The sequence below is a fragment of the Typopeltis vanoorti genome, chromosome 10 (assembly GCF_054136105.1).
Source record: "Typopeltis vanoorti isolate ZY-2024b chromosome 10, IOZ_Tvanoo_1.0, whole genome shotgun sequence".
Lineage (NCBI taxonomy): Eukaryota > Metazoa > Arthropoda > Arachnida > Uropygi > Thelyphonidae > Typopeltis > Typopeltis vanoorti.
Window position 1 is genome coordinate 24087703 of NC_143558.1, and position 24128 is coordinate 24111830.

General features: G+C 37.0%; 2 protein-coding genes across 5 annotated transcripts in view; one reads left to right on the forward strand and one right to left on the reverse strand.

The window, feature by feature from the left end:
• Positions 1-2062, reverse strand: part of CycK (cyclin K) — an 80495-nt gene extending 78433 nt beyond the window's left edge. Inside the window, exon 1 of one of the 4 annotated variants that reach the window (XM_090399089.1) lies at positions 1924-2062. The gene's annotated coding sequence lies outside the window, so the exon portion shown is untranslated. Of the gene's footprint in view, positions 1-1064; positions 1141-1734; positions 1812-1923 lie in introns of those variants that run through there. The other 3 variants (XM_090399091.1, XM_090399090.1, XM_090399092.1) reach the window with 3 other exon arrangements.
• A 12317-nt stretch (positions 2063-14379) lies between these two features.
• BckdhA (Branched chain keto acid dehydrogenase E1 subunit alpha) overlaps positions 14380-24128 on the forward strand; it is a 120632-nt gene continuing 110883 nt past the window's right edge. The window contains exon 1 of the mRNA XM_090398675.1: positions 14380-14478. Coding sequence (XP_090254801.1) covers positions 14386-14478 — 93 coding nt within the window. The 5' untranslated portion in view covers positions 14380-14385. The remainder of the gene's footprint in view (positions 14479-24128) is intronic.

Genomic DNA, 24128 nt, shown 5'->3' on the forward strand with positions numbered 1-24128 from the left:
ATTACCATATAACACTAAAGGACTCAGAAGATTAAAGTCCACATGAAAATAGCAATTCTCAAGAATTATTTAACAGTGTGCTATGAACAAATCTTTATTGCTTCTATGTGCAAACCTTCATTTACTTTTTTCGTTGCTATAATAGCTCACACACTTCACCTAACAAAGTTAAAGAATCATTAAAGTGTTTTATTTTATAAAACAATAAAAACATTAAAAATATCTCAAACATTTGACTGATAATGCACACACTACACAAATTCAGTAGTGATGCCTATGGATAAATAATTTTTGTTTTTACTGTGGAAATCATAATTATTAACAATGCTGATTTTAAATAAATAAATATATATATATATATATATATATATATATATATGAATGAACTTAATATTGTACTAGACAGTTAGCACATTAGGTAGAGAAATGGAGAGAAGGGGAAAAAAATCAAGAAAATAAGAAAGTGCTTATTGCTTTTTCACTAATCAGTGGTAATTCTGAATGTCCTTAGTATATAAACAACATGAAACCTAACAAACAAATACATCACTTTCTCAAAATTTCTTCTATTAATCCCACCAATGCTTGGAAATCTGAACATATATTTTTTAAATGGAGTGAGTGGAGGGAGGTGCAAAGGTTAAGCCAAAAAAACTGCTTAAGAAAGGACCAAACATGGAACTTTTGAGACCACTGCAGGGCAAACAAGTTTGGTGGTGTCTCAACTGGGCAAGAAAATCATTTTCAACTTGAAATACTGAGGAACACATCAAATTTACAGTCTACAGGCTTGGAAGCGAAGATACTTTTAAACTATAATATTATATCAAAAGTTCTTTTACTTTTCCATAAAGAAGCATATTTCAATTATACTTATAATTATAAAAGTATATATAATTAAAGTCAGTAAATATTTAATTATAGGATTTAATTATGGATAGTTTTTAGAATTACTGAAATAGAAGGGATTACACATTATAATCTATTCAGACAGAGGGAGTACGCTGAGAACTACTAGTCTGGTATACATAATTTGTCATGGATGTGTAATACTTTGCACATACTCGTTTATTCCCCTTGGAAGAATGCTGTGATTTTCGTAATCTCAAGAACTGAGTATATAAATCCACCGAATGAAGGAAAAAACAATTATGTTGTTTCATTAGAAGTATGTGGCAATTTTATCACTTTGTGCAAGTGGGGGGGGGGGGAAGAATCCAATCCCTTATTATTATTATTTCCCAAGACCTCATGGAGTCAAAGACTTATATAACAGATCCACTGTCGCACAGAAACTGCTTTTTCAAGGATACTATTGGTAGCGGGTTTTATTATGGTAATTTAGGTCGAAAGTTTCCCCTTAAACCATTTAAATGATTAACTTAACTCTCCTCCATCGCAGGTCTTTCAATAGTTCAAAGTGCAGCATCAATCTTCAGTTTTCTGGTTATCTTTAGGGAAATGAGAGGGATATACGAAAAAAGGTGATCAACTAATTTTCTTGAATTAAAACGAAAAAATTAAACGACGAACCACTAGTTTTGCCAACAGAAAAGTTATCTAACAACGAGCCTATGCTAATATTAAGCTACTAAAAAAATATAAAACACAAAACAGTTACCTTAATGTTTATGATTCTACTAAAATAAATTAAAAAAATGAAAAACATAAAATAAATGCAAACATGTATTATGCAATATTACAGAAAACTTTGTTTTATGAAAAAATTTTAACCTAATTCCGTAGACCGATATCAACAATGATGAAAATAAATACCATCCCAGTTCAGCACATTATCAAAATTACCGAAAACTGTTTCATCCAAATTCGGAACACCGATATCAACAACAGGAGTAAGCGAATTGCACACACTGTTGAAGCCGCCGCTTCACAAATTAATTAAATCCGAAAACATTTACTTACCTGGAATTGCTGTAGAAATAATAATTGGCCAATAGTTCTAAACATAAACACAACACTACTATTTAAGTAGCAAGAAACATGAAATAAATCACTAAAAAATACTTGGGAACACGAAATACAAGATCACACACAACTCACGCTCACCATTACTTGACGTCAAATTACCGATACGCCCTCTTACTAATCCACATCCATATTTGCCAGAAACACTGACAGGATTCCAAGTAAAAATGATATCCCACCCCTTAGGTTAAACTAAATCTAGATACTACAAAGTTGTACATGCAAAAAAATAAGGCAGCGATTCTTAGCCCAGTATTATGGCCAATCACAAACCACTTTTATTCCAAGAATCAGTAGAGCGAAAAATTGTAGTAGCCCCCCCATCACCACCATACACCAGAAGAAAGTACAGTAAATTACATTTACGAAAAGTTCATTCTTGATTTCATCCACATTTTATCCAGGCGTAAGCAAATGAAAACTTGAGGTGAAATCTCTTCACGAGAAAGTCATTTGTATACAAAGATAGTTATCTGCTCTAACTTCAAAAGTTTACTGATATTAATATTATGCAGATGATATCGCCATCGGCCTCAGAAAAACAGCTTTAATTCTTTTATATTTCTTTTAATTTTTAATAGCCTATGCATATAGAAGCAGTTGGATTCATATCATGTTGCCCCAGTATCTAATAACGCAAACATTTCATTTCAGGCGTTCATAATGTCATATTATGGGAAGGATCACCGCACAGAATTGTTTCAACTTAAATAAAGGTTTTATCAGTGGGAACTAGACTGAGATAGTGAGAGCTAATTCATTCTCAGAAATTAGAGTATATTTGCAAGCAGAAAATGAGTGCATGCTGTGCGTCATGAGATATTTGGATAATTTAATGTGATAGATGCAGTGGAGTGACACCCTTCATGGGCAAGCATAACATAGCATGTATATTATTTCTAGGAAAACTCCCATGTTACTCCTCTTTATAAACTATTATGATTACAGCTATTTTGGGAGGTACAACAGGGGTACTCCTAAACTGAAGCAGGCAAAATAGCTGTAATCATAATAACATAGCATAATTAACTGGTGAACTCCTGCAACTTCTATATCAGTAATATGACCATTGCCCCAAGATATTTTTCATAATTTGTAATAAAAAATGGAAAATACTACTATAATTTGTTGTTGTATAATAATGTTAATTTTAATAAATAAATAAGTCGTACAATGGTTTAACATTTTAATTCAAAATACCAAAACGATTATTGACTTATAAAAAACAACTTCTACTTTTTCTCTTCCAGGATTAGACATTTGCCTATTCCGTCTTTACTGGTCTTCCTATCATGCAGAGATGGTCTTCTCTCTCTCTCTCTCTCTCTCTCTCTCTCTCTCTCTCTCTCTCTCTCTCTCTCTCTCTCTCTCCCTCCCTTCTGTCTGCATTTATCCAGCTCTTTTGTTAGCCAATATCTTTCCATCCTAAGCAGATGCTCTTTCCATTTCGTTATATATTCCTTGATCTTTTCATTTTTAAATTAAAAAAAAAACTCAAATATATTAATAATTAATATAAATATGCATAAATAGTAACAGTTCTAATTATTGTACTGGTCAGACGACACTCTCTTCATCAATAAATCTGGGCAGTTCGTTAAAAATTAATTAAATCCCAAGCATGAAAAATTGACATTAGATTTGACGAGCAGATTTTTTCTGAAACTCAGCATTAAAAGCATTATTTTGTTAATTCACTTTCAGAATAAGAATATAATAATACAATGATTTAATTCATTAAACGTTAAAAAACAACGTTCGACGAAGAGAAATAAAATCCAGGAAAATCATCATTGTTTGTTGTCAGCAAGCATTAATATATTACTACATAACCAACATGCGCGTGCACACCACATGCTTGTGATCATATCATGATGATGACTGACTGAGTCCAAAAGCAGGACATTTTGGTGTCCCGTCAACCTTTCTGAGAAAAGTGGAATCAAGGCCTATAAATCGGGCTGTCCCACAAACGGGACGTGTGGTCCCCTTATATAGTATACGAGGTAACAGAGCAGTTTTCTTCATGCTGGCTGATAGATCAGTACATTGGAACAAACTTGTAAGGCATCGGGATGTTTCACAATCGTCCATCAAAGAACGCTGCACCACTCAGGTCGCCAGATCATGTTATGAAGTCATACTATAGCAGTATGGCAGAACTGACTTTTGGGCCATATATAGACACAGGACTGTTGTAATCCACCAAACATCTAAGAATTGAAAAGCTCGATCTCAACCATAATAATAATTATTATTATTTTATATGTTTTCTTGAATTTAGGAATTGCAAAATAGTGCTTGTCTGGGGACGGTATGCACCCTAATAACAGCTTTGTATAGACAGACAATTAATACTCCCTTCCTGGGAGAAAATCATGTTCTTCCATTCACATGCCACATGCCTGTCTATTGTAAGCTTTTGACATCACCAGCCATGGATGATCCCATTAAAAATAGCATTGACTAAAGATTCAAAAAATAAAAAACCTTCTCATATAAACTATTAAAAATATTATATAAACAAAAAATATAATTTATAATTTTAAAAAATTATAAAAGCATAAAAATACACCGATACATCAATAAATACAATTCAAAAATAATTTAAAAAAAAAATAGATAGTAAGCATAGCGTTAAGAATAGGAACCACGAGATGGCGGCACTTCTTAACAGCCTCTCTTCACCGGATGCCAATGTATAATCAGTGATAGTCTTGGACCAGCTACTTCTGATTGGCTACCGGTGGAGACTGACCTGCCCTCTCAGTCTCCAAAAGTAAGATAAGGCTACGCCCTCCCTACTCTCTATGCGGGAATAAAAGACGTTGGGTGGCAAAAATAAATAAATAAATAAAAATCCTGTAATGCCTTTTATTCCGAAACGTAGTAACGGGAGATTCCTTTAGATATACCGAACTCTTTGGAAATGGTACGAAATCACAAGAACTAAAAAGAATAACTAGTAAGCTAACGAACATCGATGAATTCCCAAGTATCAGGGAGGAGAGAGAGAGACTGCTGCCATCACTGTTTCAGACAGTACGAGTTATATAGTTCATTTTCTTGAGTTAATTGGTTAAAAAGTTTTAGTTTCTAGGAGTAAAAAAACCATTACTTTTGCACAACTCGATTAACTCGTGAACTGGCAAAAAAGCCAAAAGTTTTAGGAAAGTTCCTTGGAGACTAAAATTGAACCCATAATAGTCTTTTTGTTCTGTCAATGGAGGTATGGAAGCAAGTGCCATTTGTAAAGGAATATACAGACAATCTCAAAGCAAAATAATAATAATAATAATAAATTTGGAGCAGAGCTACTGCTACCAAATGGATCCCCAGGTGACGGATAGGGGAATGACCATCAAAAATGGTGGTTGACTGCGAACCCAATAAGCAGTCCAGGACCAAAGCTAGCATGTCTGGAGGCCTAAAATTGAACCCATAATAGTCTTTTTGTTCTGTCAATGGAGGTATGGAAGCAAGTGCCATTTATAAAGGAATATACAGACAATCTCAAAGCAAAATAATAATAATAATAATAAATTTGGAGCAGAGCTACTGCTACCAAATGGATCCCCAGGTGACGGATAGGGGAATGACCATCAAAAATGGTGGTTGACTGCGAACCCAATAAGCAGTCCAGGACCAAAGCTAGCATGTCTGGAGGCCTAAGATGGCAGCCCCATCACCAGGATGGTTGATAACTAGCCCGGCTGACAAATTCTTTTACTCGGAAATTTGAAGGGAATAAAAACCAGACAGCCCAAACGGATAACGAAATTGAAGTGGAAAAAAGGACCATGAACTGGATACGGATTGAAACAATAAATAGAAGAGGCATCAAGCACAGGATCGAAGAAACACAAAAAAGCTCCAACAGAAATCAGCTAACGCCTTTTTGTTCCCGTATATACGGGAGTAGGCGAGGCCATTTAGCCCTATCTAACTTTTGGAGACTGAGTGGGCAGTTCAATCTCCACTGGTACCCAATCAGAGACAGATGGCCCAAGGCTATCACTAATTAAGCGGTACGCAGTGAAGAGAGACGGCTCAAATGTGCCGCCATCTCGTGGTCTCTAACCCTAACACAATATATTTAATGTCTGAAATAATGTGAGTTCTACGGTCGATTTTGTTGAGTTTACAGGACGAAAAACCCGAGTTTCCGGGAGGAAAAACCTGCTTGCCCGTGCCAGAGATCGACTAACTCGGGAACCGGTCGAAAAAAGGCTTAGAAAAATTTCCTCTAGTCGCCGACTAGACTCGAAACCAAGACTTCCTTCGTGCGGCCTAGCGCGATGGTGTGCAAACGCCACATCCACTGAGCTACACAGGCTCTCTCCAACAGAAATAAAAATAGAAATAATAGTAATTTCAGAAACAAAGAAAAAATCAAAAGGCTCTACAGAATTCAGGACTACAGTTTAATATACAGTAGAGTACCCAACGAAAAACAAGGAGCTGCAAGTATAGTCATCATGATTAGCAATAAATGGAATGACAAAATTGAATCGAATAACTGGATCTCTGAAAGAATAGTAACGGCTAGACTTAAAATAAATAAGAAACTTGTTACAATCATAGGAATATATGCACCCGAAGAAGGAAAAAAAAATCTGAAACAGAAAAATTTTATAAAAATCCCCAACACGTAATTCAGAACACAAATAAACAAGATTATTTAATCTTTGCAGGCAATTCCAATGCTAGAATTGGATCAAATACATTTAAATATTTAATATTATAAATATTAAAGACCATAAATAACTCAGGGAAAGGAAGAGAACTCAGGGAATTTGTGGCCTATCCTATAATAATTTGAAAATCATCAACAGCTTCTTTAAACATAAAGATATACATGAATATACATTGGAAGCCTGAGGATATAAAAGCATCATTGACTATATAAAAATGGGTGAAAAACTAAAGAAGTTGTTAAGAAATTGCAGAGTATACGGAGCATGCAATATTGACTCTGACCACTATTTATTAATTAGTACTACTAAGATCCCAAACCAGAGAAATAGAAACAATAGAAAAACATAAAAACAAAACGAGGAGCAATATAAGATAGAACTATTACAGCAAGATAGTATCAGAGAATTATATCAAAGAAGACTTACAAATCATACAAAGAAAATAAATGAAGATACAGATATAGAAAATGAATGGCCAAACATTAAACAAATAGTAAAACAAGCAGCATAGGAAGCTGTAGGAATAAAACTGCAGAGATAAAGGAAAGGACTAAGAACCTGGAATAAATGCATTTAATAAGTGAACCGAGGGAATTATTGGAGAAGAACAATATGGCTTTAGAAAAGGAAGATCTTGCACAGATACCACATTTACACTCAAATAAATTATAGAAAAAAGAATAGAATTTAACTGCCAACATATATGACCATCGATTATGAGAATGCACATGATCAAATCAACAGAGCAAAATTAATCAATATACTGTATGAATTGAAAGATCCACCGCAAACCACAAAAGAAATAGCAAATATAATGGAATAAAGCTATATTAAAATTAAAATTAATAATGAAACAACCGAAAACAATTAAAACCAATAGAGGTCTCATTCAAGAAAGTGGATTATCGCCAATACTCTTCAATATATATATATGAAAAAATTTCAAGAGAATAGAGGAAAAACAAAATCACATGAATTAAAATTGAAAATAAAGAATTAACCAGCCTTTTGTATGCTGACGATCAAGTTATTTTTGCTGAAAATGAAGACCAATTACAGAAAAATCTACACGTATTGAAAAAAAAAAAGTAGAACAGTATGACATGAAAATCTCAATAAATAAAACGAAATCAATAGCATTTCAAGGTAAAGAAATTAAAGAGGCAAACTAGTCATCCACAACAAAGTAATAGAACAAGTGAACAAATTTAAATATCTAGAAAAGTACATAACCCCAATGGAGAAATCGGCGTTGCATATAAAATGCAAAAATTCTTAGCAGTCACTAGAACTTTGAATAGACACTTCAGTAAACAGATGTCTAGAACAACCCAAGTAAAACTATATAAAATAATAACCAAAGCAATTCTGAAATATAGCAGTGAAACATGGACTTGGGGTGAACGAGATAAAAGACAAGTGGAAGCTGCAGAAATGAAGTTCCTAAGACTGCTCGCAGGCTATAAAAGAATAGACAAGATGATAAATGAAATAAGAAAACAATTATCAATAATTAACATAACAGAAGACATCACCAATTATAGATAGAAAAGGAAAAATACATACAAAGAATGAGTGAGGACAGATTGCCAAATATTGCTTGGAAATATAAACCAGATAGACACCAGTCAACAGGAAGACCCAGGAGGAGATGGGCAGAATACTTTTTAAACCCTTGAAAATGTTACAGGCAAAGAATTACCTAATACGGGAAGCCAAGAAGAAGTGATACTACTAATAATAATAAATTAATTAGCATATTTTATTCCAATAATATTCTCTCTCTCTCTCTTGGGCTTTTCTCCACCAATGCAGTACAGCTTCAGATCTTCGTTCTATTACCTACCCTCCTCGTTATATACATAAACGATTCACCCTTAATCCCCATTATCTTATCCACAGTTTTGCTCTAGATAGTTCACTCCATTCGTGTTACTCTGTTATGTGAGGATAAACTGGTCACCTCACCGTCAATGCTATCAAAAGATATTGTTGCTTTTTCTTTTATAAAAGCAGCAGTCTCAGCTCACCTTCCTTTACTATCAGTAATATACAAATCACTGTCAGGATCAGCATTTTCACTTTGGACTGAAGTTACCTCAGATCTCCTCAAGCATAAGATCTCCTCAAGAACTCCTTTAGTTCTAAAAAATGAGTTCTTTTCAGTTCAAGATGCTATTTTTCACCCACCCGTCTACTAACTGTGTACAAATCCCAAACCTACCCATGCTTAGAAAACTATGGATGTGTTTAGGGTGATACGGGTTTAGGATGGTATCGAGAAAATTCTCGATGTCCTTCACAGGAGAGTATTCGCCCCACGGATCTTTCAACTTCAATCTCTCAGATACAGTGATTTAGCTGTGCGTCTTCTGCAGGTACTTCTATGGTCATTGGTCCAGTAAACTGGCACCCATTGTTCTTCCATGTTCCGTTGGGCCTGTAAAAAATAAGAGAAGCAGCAGCCAAATATCCATCTTTAGTACAAATATGAACACATCGAATCTGAACTACCCTGCCTACCTCTAACTAATCAAGAAAAATTTTAAGAGATTACTTCTTTTTCAATCCTTATCTCTGCAGCCCACACTAATGCGCTATAGATTCTTCAATCTCTCCTGTATGTAAAAAAAAAAAAATCAGCTAACGCCTTTTTATTCCCGTATACGGGAGTAGGCGAGGCCATTTAGCCCTATCTAACTTTTGGAGACTAAGTGGGCAGTTCAATCTCCACTGGTACCAATCAGAGATAGATGGCCCAAGGCTATCACTAATTAAGCGGTACACAGTGAAGAGAGACGGCTCAAATGTGCCGCCATCTCGTGGTCCCTAACCCTAACACAATATATATATATATATATATATATATATATATTTCTTTTTTTTAATGTCTGAAATAATGTGAGTTTACAGGACGAAAAACCCGAGTTTCCGGGAGGAAAAACCTGCTTGCCCGTGCCAGAGATCGACTAACTCGGGAACCGGTCGAAAAAAGGCTTAGAAAAATTTCCTCTAGTCGCCAACTAGACTCGAAACCAAGCCTTCCTTCGTGCAGCCAAGCGCGGTGGTATGCAAACGCCACATCCACTGAGCTACACAGGCTCCTGTGTAGCTCAGTGGATGTGGGTTAATAATAATAATAATAATCCGTAGCGCAATTGGAAGAACGACGGTACATTGCGCCTTTCGATTGGAACAAGCCTAAGTTCGATTCTCGTCGCGACGGGAGGAATCTCTATCTGGACGATTTCAATCGAAGAAGAGTTAGTCGATCTCATGCGGAGGTATCAGGATTTTTTCCTCCCAGAAACTCGGGTTTTTCATCCTGCATACAGACAAATCGGCCTATAATACACACAATTTACAGACAACAAATACTAGTTGTGGTGGAGGTGGGCGGTAGTTGGCGTTGATGGATATGATGGATAGAAGTTCGGTGTAGTGGTTGAGACAGTTGTAGGTATCCTCTCGCAATGAGTCTTCAGACTCCCAGGAGGTATCAGGAATAATAATAATAATAATAATAATAATAATAATAATAATAATAATAATAATAATAATAATAATATCACTCAGGGGCTCACTTTAGTGAGTATCGGCGTGGCAAAAAATATGGTCCAGCATCAGGTACCCGAGGTACCAGATACTGGACCTTGCCTTACTTCATGTAATATGCATCTGTTATGTTATCTGTGGACTGGTCCCTCCTCTTCCTCCCTTGCTTCTTTCTTTCTTCTCTTCTTGCTCCTTCCCCCGAATGCTATTAGAGTATTCGAGGGGAATTCTTTCCTATTTTGCTGTTTCATTTCGTCTTGTACTAACAGGACATTATCAAACACTGTAACATGATCAGGCCCTCAAAAAATGATTATACCGCATCGTCCGTCGCGCGGGTTACCAAGGGACGCGTCCGGGTTTTATGCAGAGGGACCCGTTCGAAAAATATGTTACAGTCTCCCTTAGACACCACTCCTCAGCACTCTGCTAGAGGAAACTCCATCAATGGGCCCGCTACCCGTTTCGGGAGGTGTTTAGGGGCAGCGCAAAGAAATGGTTCTGCAAAAGGACGGAAATGGCAACGACAACGGCACCAGACTATGGCTTTAGGCAACTGGAACATCTCCCTGACAGGGGAGAGTTGGATATGGTCGAGGAAGCCAAGCGCTACTGTCTAAACTTAGTCGGGCTTTCTTCGACTAAGAGGAGAGGCTCTGGAACTGTCGACCTGGATAAGGGATGTAAGCTCTACTACTCTGGTGCCCGACAATGTCTGCTCAGGCGGGTGTGGGAATATTCACAAGCCCCCAGCTGTCAGACTGTGTTGCTGAGTGGATCCCATTGGGGGACGGGTATATGTGTTAAGGCTTCAGATGAAAAACCATGATTTGGCTGTGGTGCAAGCCTATGCACCTAATCTGGAGTCAGAATACTCTGCCTTCCTAGAGGAAGTGGATGCTGCTTTTGACATGGTGGCAGACATGGAATCAGTCCTGCTAATGGGTGACTTCAATGCACATGTTGGAACAGATGACCAGACATGGAGGGGTGTGGTTGGGAGGAACGGCGCCCCTGACCTTAACGCGAATGGGTTGAAATTATTGGACTCTTGCTGTACTAACAGCTTGTCCATAATGAATACCTTCTTCCAGCCGAGAAGTCCATAAGTATACCTGGTACAGGGATACACTAGAACAAATATCTCTGATTGACTTTTATATAGTCTCAGAAAACCTATTTTCCTCAGTGTTGGACGTTCGTGTGAGAAGAGGGGCAGAACTATCAACTGACCACCACCTTGTTGTGTGCACTATACGGCTTCAGAAACCAGATGCTACCATCAACGTTGGTAGGCCTAAGCAGCTATACTGCGTGAAATGGGAGACATTGGAAAATGAGGCTGTGAGGAAGAATTTTGCAGATGACATTTCCTCCAGATTTAAAGAGATTCCCAAGCATACTGAAGATGTTGAGGAGGAGTAGAAGCTGTTCAGAACAGCGGTCACTGCCTCTGCACTCTCATGCTGTGGCAGAAAGCGGCTCGGCGTGGCAACGGGCAGTGAGAAAAGGTCGCATGGACACATTGGTTGAACCAATGTGTCCTACTTAACATGGCTTATGGTCAGGTCACCTGAGATGCGTTTGTGGTATGCTGAGGCACGAAAAGCTGCTGCTGAGGCAGTAAAGACAGCAAAGCAGAAGGCTTGGGAATCCTTTGAAGAAAGATTAGACTCATCCTATGCAAATACAAACAAAGTATTCTTGCAGACCATCCGCCGCCTTCGGGGAAGAAATTCGTGCACAGCAAGGGCAATTAAGGCCTCTGATGGAGCACTTTTAACAACCGAGAAGGATATCCTCCACAGATGGAGGGAATACTTTGAGAGCCTTCTTAACCCGGGTGGCCCGGCAGTTGTGGACATCGAAGAGGTGCAGATCGGGGCAATGACTGGTCTCACAGTTGAAGAGGTCCATTTAGCAATAAAATCGCTAAAATCGGGCAAGGCTGCTGGCGATGATGAAATTCGGCCCGAACTGCTAAAAGCCTTAAATCGAGACGGTGTTCTCTGTCTGACTCGAGTGTGTCAGGCTGCTTGGATATCTGGGCGAGCACCAAAGAAACGGCAGACAGGCATAATAATACCAGTCTTTAAGAAGGGAGACCAGAAGGATTGCAGTAATTATCGTAGCATCTCTCTGCTCAGCTTGCCTGGAAAAGTGTATGCGAAGTGCTTGGAAAGACGGTGCAGGAGCATAGTTGAGTCAAAGTTCCAGAAAGAACAATGTGGCTTTCATCCTTGTAGAAGCACAACTGACCAAATCTTCACTTTAAGGCAAATCTTTGAGAAATCTTGGGAATATGCCAAGAATGTCTACACATGTTTTGTGGACTTGGAGAAGGCATATGACCGGGTTCCTCGGGATAAGCTTTGGCACGTAGTACAGGAGTATGGAGTGGATGGCCAACTATTAGCTACCATCAAGTCCCTGTATGAATGTCCAGAGTTTTGTGTCAGGGTAAACAGCACAATGTCTGAATCTTTCACAGTCTCCGTTGGCCTCCACCAAGGGTGTGTTCTGTCACCCCTCCTTTTCATAATATTTATGGACTGGATTGATAGGCACAGCCGAGGCAGTGAGTGTGTCTGAATTGGAAGATGTAGCATTGGACGTCAGCTTTTTGCAGGTGACTTAGTTCTGCTTAGCTCTTCCACACATGACCGCCAGTGGACCCTGGATAGGTTTGCAGCTGTTTGTGCAGATGCCGGAATGAAGATCAGTGTGGCCAAAACTGAAACATTTGTGGTCTCAAGACAACCATCCCAGTTCACTCTACATGTAAGTGGAGTCCCAATGTGGCAGATGGAGAAGTTTAAATACCGTGGTCCATATTCATGAATGATGGAAAATGGGACGTAGAGCTAGATACTCGAATTGGCTTAGAAAGCTCAATATTGTGGGAGCTTGGCCGTTCAGTAGTATTGAAGTGGGAGTTAAGTCAGAAGGCAGAGCTGGCTGTCTTCAATACCCTCTATGTCCCCATCCTCACCTATGGTCATGAGAGTTGGGTAATGACCGAAAGAATGTGGACACGAATCCAAGCGGCTGAAATGAGATTCCTTAGAGGGGTTGCAGGGCTGACAAGACTCGACAAAGTCAGAAGCTCTGCAATTCGGGAAACCCTCAATACTTAACCGCTGCTTCTCCGTGTTGAGAGATCACAGTTACGTTGGTACGGGCACCTGGTCAGAATGTCACAAGAGAGGCTCCCTCAGCAGGCCCTCTTTGCCAAGCCAGAGGCCACGTGGAAGGCCAAGGACTCGCTGGATAGATTATATCCAAAATCTTGGGTGGACGCTTTTGGGAATTCCACCCGAACACCTGAGCTTGCTGGTAGAGGATCTTGACCATTGGAAGTTCTTCTTGCAGTTGTTGCCCCCACAACCCAATTAGGAAAGTTGGGCCTTAAAGATGTATGTATGTATAATAATAATAACAATAATAATAAGCTAACTCCTTTTATTCCCTTATAGGAAGTAGACGAGGTCGTGTTAATCCTATCTAACTTTTTGGAAAAACTCAGTGGCCAGCTCAATCTCCACAGGTAGCTAATCATAAATAGGTTGCCCAAGATTATCGTGAATTACAAGTGGCAACTGATGAAAAGACGGACAAATAAGTGCTGCCGTCTCTTGGTCCCTGACCCTAATAGGATATGCTATTGTCTGAAATAGTGTCTGTTGAAACAAGAGCAGCAACAACACGTTATCTTCTTTCCTTCTTGATATTTCTATTCCTTCTGGTAGCATTTCACGTTTTACGATCGATTTTCTTGAGTTCCTCTGGGCCTAGCTTCCCCAAAGATAACCTTTGGAGGAACTTTTGTAAGCCTTTCTTCTATCGGTTCTCGAGTTAGATGATCTCCGGTATGAACAAACTCCAAAGTTTCTAGGAAAAAAACTCCGTTTTTTTCTAGAAACTTTGGTTTTTGGTTTCTGGTTTCGTAATAATAATAATAAATTTAATTTACCGTATTTAAGTTTAAGGATATTGCATCCCATATTGTTTCTTAACCGAATAAGAAACTCAAAGAGTTTCATGCCTTTGGCTCTTCATATAATTATTAATTTACCGTGTTCATAATGACTTCATATTGACAGGATTATTTATTTTGTGTGCCACCTGGTGCCTTATTGTATTAGAAATGCCTGTTCCAGGTTGTGGTCGAGTTCTTTCTAGGAGATTGATTGGTCGTTGTATAGCTAGATTTAAAACTGCTGTTACCACGTTTGAGCGGGTAAAGATACTTTACATTCTTGGGTCTCAAAATATGTGCACTAGGAAATATTATTTTACGCTTTCCGTTTACTGTAAAGTTGAAGTGCAAGATTCGAGAGTATAATGCAGTAGTTGTGGCATCGCCAGCCAAAGGGAAGGGGGGGGGTAGGGTAACAGATGGCAGCAGAACAACCGCCAAATTTTAGAAACTCTCAAAACATGCAGATGTTAGTTTATTACTTTTGCGTAAAATTTAGTTTAGTGGTTATTGAAAAATATAACTTTGTAAATAAATTCAATTTTTAATAAGATATATATGCATAAAATTGAGGGAGCTGGTATCCTTATTTGGAGTTCCCAAAATCATTCAGTTCTTTTGATGAAATGTTTTGCATAATAAAGACATATAGTTACATATCCAGTTTAAAGATGGTTTGTTTGTGTATAACTTAATCAGTCATTTATTCAAGCAGCGATAAATTATTAATAAAGTTAATTTTATCATGCAGGGTTCCCAAGCATACCTGTAGCTTTCCCAGTACTGCTTTGTCATATTGGAATTGGGGTTCAGTTTCAGTATGGGCAGTGGTTGGAAACATCATGGTTTTGAATCCCATCTGGAATGCAAAGAATTTTAAAGATGAGATTGTGCCCTAGTGTGGCAAGGCTTTACATCACAAAACAAGCAAACTGGCTAGAAGCACACACGATTTACAGTCCTAATACACTGGCTACATAGCTTTAGTAGCGACTGATAATTTCAAACCATCCAATCATCTGGAATTGAGAGCATGAAACAGCATTTTAGCTGTTTTACACAGAAGACAACTTTCACATTATTCTTCAAAATAAAGACATAATACTTCTTTTTTTTTTACTATTACTTTTATAGTTCTTCATGATAAGAAGTTGCATGCTGCATTACCACATCTTATTATGAAGAAAATTATTCATAAAATTAACTTAAAAAGAGAAAGGATTGGAGGAAAGTTCCCTAATTTTTCTAAGTTGTATCCTACTGTCTAAGGATTCTTTGCTGATACCAGATCCAAATGATTTACATATAGTGTATTCTTTCTCCAATTAAATTAATTGAAATTTATACTTTAAAGTCACCTATTATGATCTGATTCATCACTTGGAATTACTTCACTAACATGCACACACAAAGCCATTCAATACCAAAGTATATAAAATGTTAATTCTCTAACATCACATATCATATGCTACTTAATGGTACATTTGTTGCAAATTTTGATAGGTATGCTCTACCAATTTGCATGAAATTTTGCAGAGCATAACTACTATTCCTGCTGAAAAAAAATTTAAATCACTTCTCCCATAAAAATAAATAAATAGGACACCTATTACTTGTTATTTGATATGGAGCAAGAATGGACAGTATGTAGTAATTACAAGAACAATTATTATTAGAGTTTTATTATTATTATTCCATAGAGTCATAAGATGCATTGTGGTAGCCTTCCTTAAACAGCACAAGCAACATTAATCATATTACCTTAAACTCATTCACTGTGTACACTCTTCCTGTAGTAAATGTCAGGAATTTGCTGTGGAGCAAGATTGGAAAATAGCAATTTGTGTATGAGTTTCTGTGAATATTAGTTGTAAACAAGTTATTATTATTATTATTTAGGCCTGCAAGGAGTCAAAAGACTCATCGTGGGAGGTCCTTCCTAGGAAACACAAAGTCTATCAATACTCATCGTGGGAGATCCCTCCTAGAAAACACAAAAATCTATCATACCACTCCTTAAACTCATTGACCGTTCTCACTCTCACCACTCTATCAGGCAATGTATTCCATGGTTCAACCACCCACCATGCAGAGAAACTACTCCTCACCCTCTTGCTCACAGTTTCCTTTCATAACTTCCAGGGATGGCCCCTTGCCATCACTCCTTCCTGCTGTTCAACCAACCGAAAGAACTCCCCAGTGTCAACCCTGTAACCACCTCTGAACAGTTTAAAAGTCTCCATCATATCACCTCTCCTTATTTTATCTGCCAAACTCTGTAGTCCACATTCCTTCATCCGATCCTCATAATTAAGTTGTTGGTCGAAATGCTCTGTATCCAATATTTTCCTTTACTGTCAACTAAAGTTGGCAACTTTGGGAAAAACTTGCTTATAATTTTCTCCATCATTTATTTCGCTTTTCCTGCTTTATTTTAAACATAAAATAAAGTTAATAATAAAGTGTTAGGGTTAGGGACCACGAGATGGCGGCACATTTGAGCCGTCTCTCTTCACTGTGCACCGCTTAATTAGTGATAGCCTTGGGCCATCTATCTCTGATTGGTACCAGTGGAGATTGAACTGCCCACTCAGTCTCCAAAAGTTAGATAGGGCTAAATGGCCTCGCCTACTCCCCGTATACGGGAATAAAAAGGCGTTAGCTGATTTTTTTTTTTTAAATAAGCAAGTATGCCAACCACTGAGCCAACCAGGCTGGCTGATTGATTAGCATACTTACTCTCCAACAAGCAAACAGGCTGCAAGTTCAAATCTCACTGTGGGCATGGACATTTATGATTGTCTTTAGGTGGAAGATGAATTTCATCATCCAGTGTGAGACCACTGCCTTGCTTATTGGAGGCTTTAAAAGTTATGTGTTTGGTCTCTATAGCAGGATTTTCAGACTGTAAAAAAATAAATTAGACAATACAGAAAACTATAAAATTGATAAAATGAAGAAACAAAAATTCTTAGCCCACTCATAGTACAAATGTACTATAGGTTTATTAATTTATAAATTAAAATAAAGGTTATTAATAAATTATTAATAAATAATTTCATTAGTTGTAGACAAAGGGAATGCTGCAACAGTCATATTGAAGTTCTAGCATGCCAGGCAAGCAGGTCTATGGAATGAACCTTATGAAAACAGGTTGAAGATTTGTGGGGTTGCAGAAATTGGTTGATAGGCAGAAAAGGGGAGATATGATTGAGACATTCAAATTGCTGAAGGATTGAGACATTCAAATTGCCAGAGTCTGGTGTGGGTGCTATGACGTTGAATGAGTTCAAGGCAAAGTATGATAGATACTGTGTGAATGGCAAATAGTTGTGATGGACATGATGTTTAGGGCCTCCCTTGATGAGTCTAAGGACTGTTTGGAGTTGCCTGTAATAATAATAATAATTACTGTTTGGTTTTAAGTAGAGAAGTATTGATATTAGAATGATGAAAAACTCTTAGCTTAGTTGGACTGGTATTATTTCAAATTAGGAGACTAATTTATTTACTTGATTATATATATATATATCTATCCTATATATATAAAATGATAAGCCTTTTTATGTCACGTTTTTTGAAACGTTTTGAAACTCAGGTGCTACCCTGGGTATCGAGTCATCAGAATTCAAGGAGAACCGGCCTACCAGTCCGGAACTCGGGAGGTTGGGTGGCATAGATGCCAGGGGGGGGAACCCCTTTCGAGTCATCAGAATTCAAGGAGAACTGGCCTACTAGTCCGGAACATGGAGGGTTGGGCATCATAGGCACCAGGGGGGCATATTCTCCCTAATATATATATATATATATATATATATATATATATATATATATATACACAACATATAATGCAGTGTTGTTTGTTGTTTGTGTGGTCATGAAATTATGGTGAAAGAAGGAAAGAATCTGTTGATGTGTTTCTTGAACAGATGGATATTTTAGTCTTTGGGGGAGAGGTGGAACAGTATTGGGAAGGTTATTCCAAATAACAGAGGTAAAGGGACCAAACAAGGAAGCTGAGAAGTTGGTTCCGTAAATTCGAAGCTGAAAATGTGTATGGATGTTGACCAGGTCATGTATGTTTTTATATTACCTTGATGGACCTGTGTTTCACTCAGTATTTCTCCATGAGTGCAGGTCACAAAGATGCCTCCAAAGATCTCGATCTTGAGCCTCTCTCTTCCATGTTATACCCATAGATTTCACTAATGGATCTTCCCATCTTGTAGGTGGTCTTGATGGTTTTCTCTTTATCCTTGGTTGCCAGTTGAGCGTTCTAGATGTCCGTCTGTAATCCTTGAGTCTGGCTATGTGACCTGCCCATCTCATCTTGCTTTCATATACTGCAGTTACACATCTTTTATGCCTGATCTCTTTCTTAGTTCCATGTTTCTAACATGTTCTATTTTGCTGATGTTAGAAATCCTGTGTTGTATTGCATGCTGATTTATTCTGAGAGTCTCTTCTTTTCTTGTCGTGTTCCATGTTTCTGATCCATATGTGAGTGATGGAAGAATATCACTATTAAATAGTTTTGCCTTCGTAGAGATGTCAAGATTCGGATCAGTAAGTGTTTCTTTTAGTCTGTTGAATAGCCATGCAGCTTTCTTTCTTTTTGCTAGTTCTTCAGATAAATCGTTATTCATTTTTATTGTTTGTCCTAAGTAATTGTAGGAGTCAACTTGTTCTATAATGTTATCAATACATAGGTGACTGTCACTTGTGTAGATGTTTTTGATCCATTTTGTTTTTTCTGGATTCATTTCTAAGCCTATCTTACTGCTGTTTTTCACCCATTTCTTCTAGGCTTTTTGGGTTGTGGGATATCAGTATTAGATCATTGGCAAACATAAGGATTTGTAGCTTTTCACCATCTATGCTTATTCCTCCTTTTAGGTCTATTTTTTTCATAATGTATTCTAAAGTGCAGGTAAATAGATTTGGGGAGATCACATTGCCTTGACGGACCCCTCTCTTTATATCTATATTTATAGGTTGATCAAATGGGATTATTTGTGTGGTTTTTGTTAATTTCTTTTATCATGTGGATGTAAGTAGGGTCCACATTTATTTCCAGTAAGGCACTGATGACTGCATTGTGTTCTATGGTATCAAATGCTTTTTTAAAATCAATAAAGAGAAAGCATAGAGGGATTCGGTATTCTCCTTTTTTTCTGTTAGTTGTGAAATGACCTGGATATGATCTATTGTGGAGAAGCCTCTTCTGAATCCTGCCTGCTCTCTGCTGGAGTTGTCTTTTAGAGTGTTTTGGATTCTGTTCAGTATTACTCTGTTCATGATTTTATATATGTGAGAGAGAGTAGATAGATTGGACAATAGTTTTTTATGTCTTCCTTGTTCCCTTTTTTTGAATAGAAGTATGGTTTTTGAGGTTTTCCATTCCTCTGGAATCTTTCTTTCTTTGAAGTACCACGTGAATCTGGCAGCCAAGGCTTTGAAAATAATTGGTCCACCTTGTTGGATTTCTTCAGCCTTAACATGATCAAGTCCTGATGCTTTACCTTTATTCATTTTCTTAAGGGCATGTTCTATTTCTTCTGGACGTATATCTGGTATATTGCTTAGTTTTGGAATGATAGGTTCTGAAACTTGGCACTTAGTTGCATAGAGATCATTATAAAAATTCTGCACAATTTCTTATATCCTTTTTCTATTAGTATGTTTATCTCCATTTTGATCCTGTAAAGCAGATGGAATTGACTGTTTAAAATTTAAGTCTTTCTCTATTTTTTTCAGGCTGGTTTTTGCCTGCACTGCTTCTCTTAATTTTTGTATCCTGAAAGCTTTGTAGTCTTCTGGAATTCTTTTTCTTAGTAACTTACAGATAATTTTGTATTCTAGAAAATTTTCTTCAGATTTCTTCAGTTCTTTTCTCTTTTTCAGTAGTTCTATAGTTTGAGGTGAGAGTCGTTCCCTTTTCTTTTGTTTCACAGGAATTTCTGATTTTTTCTTGCACTTGTTGAATTTATTAATAAAGTCAATATAGTCATCATTTATGTAACAGTTTTTAATAGTCCATTCGGTCTCTTCTATGTACTTTCTGAACTTGTGGTAGTCTATTTGTTTGGGTTATCTTTTATAGTTTCATGTTGCCCTGATATGTTATTCTTTTTTTGTGGTCTATTCTTATAATGGCTGTGAGGAGTCTGTGGTCAGAATCTATGTTGAAGTATGTTTTGCCTATTGTACCAACATTTTGTTGGTACAATAGGTGAAATTTACTACATTTTAACAGTCTGTTAAAATCTTGTCAATTTCATTTTTTGCATCTCCATTCGGTGATTTCCAAGTCCATCTTCTTCCTAGACATTTGTTGAAAAAAAGTGTTCATGATAAAGAGTTGTTTAGCTGCAGTAAATTCAGCTAATCTCTCTCTCTCCTCTTCTGTTTCTTTCTCCCAGACCATGTGGTCCTATAAACTTTTCATTTTGTTTTCCACATCCTATTTTGGCATTAAAGTTACCACCAACGAATGTGTATGTTGACTTGTAAATTAATGCCTGTTCAAGATTCATGTAAAATTTTTCTATTTCTTGATTATCAGCTACAGATGTTGTAGCATAGCAGGATATCAATTTTATTGTTATATTGTGATTTTCTTCCTTGACTATTTGTATAATAACTAAAACACTTTTTTTGAATGTTAGTCAAGTGGGTTTTAATTTATTGTCCTACATGTTTTGCCGATTTTTGCTATCGGCATCTTCAGTGAATACAATTAGTAAGAAGGTATATGAAGGTAACAGACTAGGTTTTAACTGACAGTTCTAATTCATACAAAATTAGTATTGTGCGAGACAATGCACATGTCTCGGGAACATGATTTATTTGTTACGAGACATAATGTAATTGGTGTGAAAGTTTATTTCTTTGATGTTTAGTGATCTGATTAAAGCTTTCCAAATTTCCGGTAGGATTAGACCGTGATTCTTATTTAGGTTTCCTGTTGAACGGGCGACCGTAGCAGCCTCTTTGAAGGTTCTGGAATGGTAGTTCTCTTCTATATAGGACATATGACTCTTATCCCACTCAATGAGATGGTTGGTAGAGGCAAAGTGGCAAGAAAGGCCTGAAATATCTTGTCTGTTGTTTCTGACATATCCTATGTGTTCTTTCTGTCTCGTTTCGAAGCTTCTAGAGGTCTGACCAACGTAACTAACACTGCAGGAGCAAGGTATATTATATACTCCAGAGTACTTGTAGAATGGATGAGGGTCTTTCGGTGATCTTAATTTCTGAATAGTATTGACTGCCTTGAATGCTACTCTAATATTGTGTGGTTTTAGAATGATAGCCTATTTTTTGGAAATACTGCTGACAAATGGACTAGTTATAGTACTGATGTATTGGGTGTCATCACGTTATCTTTGTGGTATATCCGAAAAGAGGATATTGTTGCAGAGTCTTTTAGGATAACCATTTAAGGATAGCTCTCTGGATATTGTAGTTAATTCTTTTTGTAAGTCATCTTGGTCTTACAAAAAGTAAGACCAAGTCGTGTAATGTATAGCCATGGGTAGCCCCCTCTCTCTCCTTGTGCTGACTTATTCATGGAAGACCTAGAGGATAAAATCTTATCTCAAATTACCCTAAAACCGAAAACTTGGAACAGATATGTTGATGACATCTTTATTATTTGGAATCATACAAAAGAAGAACTAATGGATTATCTCAACCAAATCAATAGTTTCCACAATACCATCAAATTCACATTAGAAATTGAAAAAGATGAAATTTCTAGACATCCCAATAAAAAAACAAACCAATAAGAGTATCAACCTGTCTGTGTATAGAAAACCTACGAATACTGGACGTTACTTCCATTTCAACTTGTCACATCGTATATCCCAGAAACTTAGCATTATCCATATGCTTAAGAAAAGAGCTATACATTACACAACAGACCAAGATGACTTACAAAAAGAATACAATATCCAGATAGCTATCCTTAAATGGGTATCCTAAAAGACTCTGCAACAATATCCTCTTTTCGGATATACCACAAAGACAATGTGATGACACTCAACACATCAGTACTATAACTATTCCATTTGTCAGCAGTATTTCCAAAAAATTGGCTATCCTTCTAAAACCACACAATATTAGAGTAGCGTTCAATCCAGACAATACTATTCAGAAATTTTTAAGATCATCGAAAGACCCTCATCCATTCTACAAGTACTCTAGAGTACATAATATACCTTGCTCCTGTAGTGTTAGTTACATTGGTCAGACCTCTAGAAGCTTCGAAACGAGACAGAAAGAACACATAGGATATGTCAGAAACAACAGACAAGATATTTCAGGCCTTTCTTGCCACTTTGCCTCTACCAACCATCTCATTGAGTGGGATAGCGTCATATGCCCTATATAGAAGAGAACTACCATTCCAGAACCTTCAAGGAGGCTGCTACGGTCGCCTGTTCAACAGGAAACCTAAATAAGAATCGAGGTCTAATCCTACCGGAAATTTGGAAAGCTTTAATCAGATCACTAAACATCAAAGAAATGAACTTTCACACCAATTACATTATGTCTCGTAACAAATAAATCATGTTCCCGAGACACGCGCATTGTCTCGCACAATACTAATTTTGTATGAATTAGAACTGTCAGTTAAAACCTAGTCTGTTACCTTCATATAGCTTATCAATTGTATTCCCTGAAGATGCCAATAGCAAAAATCGGCAAAACATGTAGGACAATAAATTAAAACCCACTTGACTAACATTCAAAAAAAGGGTGTTAGTTATTATTTATATATTATTCTCTATTCCAGTTATGAGTACACCTATTCTTTCAGATATGATGTTACAAGAAAGGATCGACTTGGTAGCTTAGATTTAACAATGAAGCCCACTCTGCCTTGTTTGCCATTGTTTGAGGATGCTCCGAGGAGTATCTATGAGCCATTGTACTATCTTGCTGTCAGTTCTTTCAATCTTTTTGTATCATTCACTAGCAGGATATCCAAGTTGATATTGGTTAGTTCTTTGATTAATAAATCTATTCTGTAGGCTCTTGCCAAAGTTCAAGTATTGAGGGTACCGATTGCCATTTTCATAGATTTAAGAGGCGGCCTGTTTTCATCTGCGAGATTCTTAGCACCCCTTGGCCACACTCAGTAAGGCACCGAGTGTGGCTAGGGGGTGCAGCAACCATGAAAATACTTGTAGCAATGAAAATACTTTGGGTGCAGCAACCATGAAAATACTTGTAGCAATGAAAATACTTGTAGAAAAGAGACGGTGCTAAAACAGAAACTTTGTGGTAGGGCACCTCTATTGTGCAGTTGGAAAAGAACAATACTGCTTGTTTCTTTCAGTTGGGAAAGATCTGAGGTCAGTTCTTTTCATGATGAGAGAAATCTTTATATGAGATTTATGAGAACTCCAAAATACACATTATTAGATCAAAAAAGAAACGAAGACAATATAAAGGAACTAAAAACAAAATCAATAGAAGAAAAACTAAACAATTATAAACAAAAATGGATTGAACATGTAAACCAAATGACCAACACCCGACATCCTAAACAAATACTAAAATATAAGCCAATTGGAAAGAGAGGGCAGGGTAGATCTCAAAAAAAAGATATTGGATGGATAATGAGACCGGAACAGACCAATATGGTTTATACCTGTAATTAGTGTTATGATGAGAAATCTTTATATATTTTTTCATCTGAAAGTGAATCAGCCACACTCAATCCTCTGCCATTTCTTTCCTTCTTGCTTTTGAGAACTTTATTCTCAAAAGGGATTTTTTTTTTTTTTTGACAGAAATGTAAGCACTTGATTATTTTCATTGCATTGCCTTCACATGCTGGTTGTATATAGCATGCCATTTGTTCTTCAGTTGAGAAAACTTTGATTTGGATCTCATCTAAG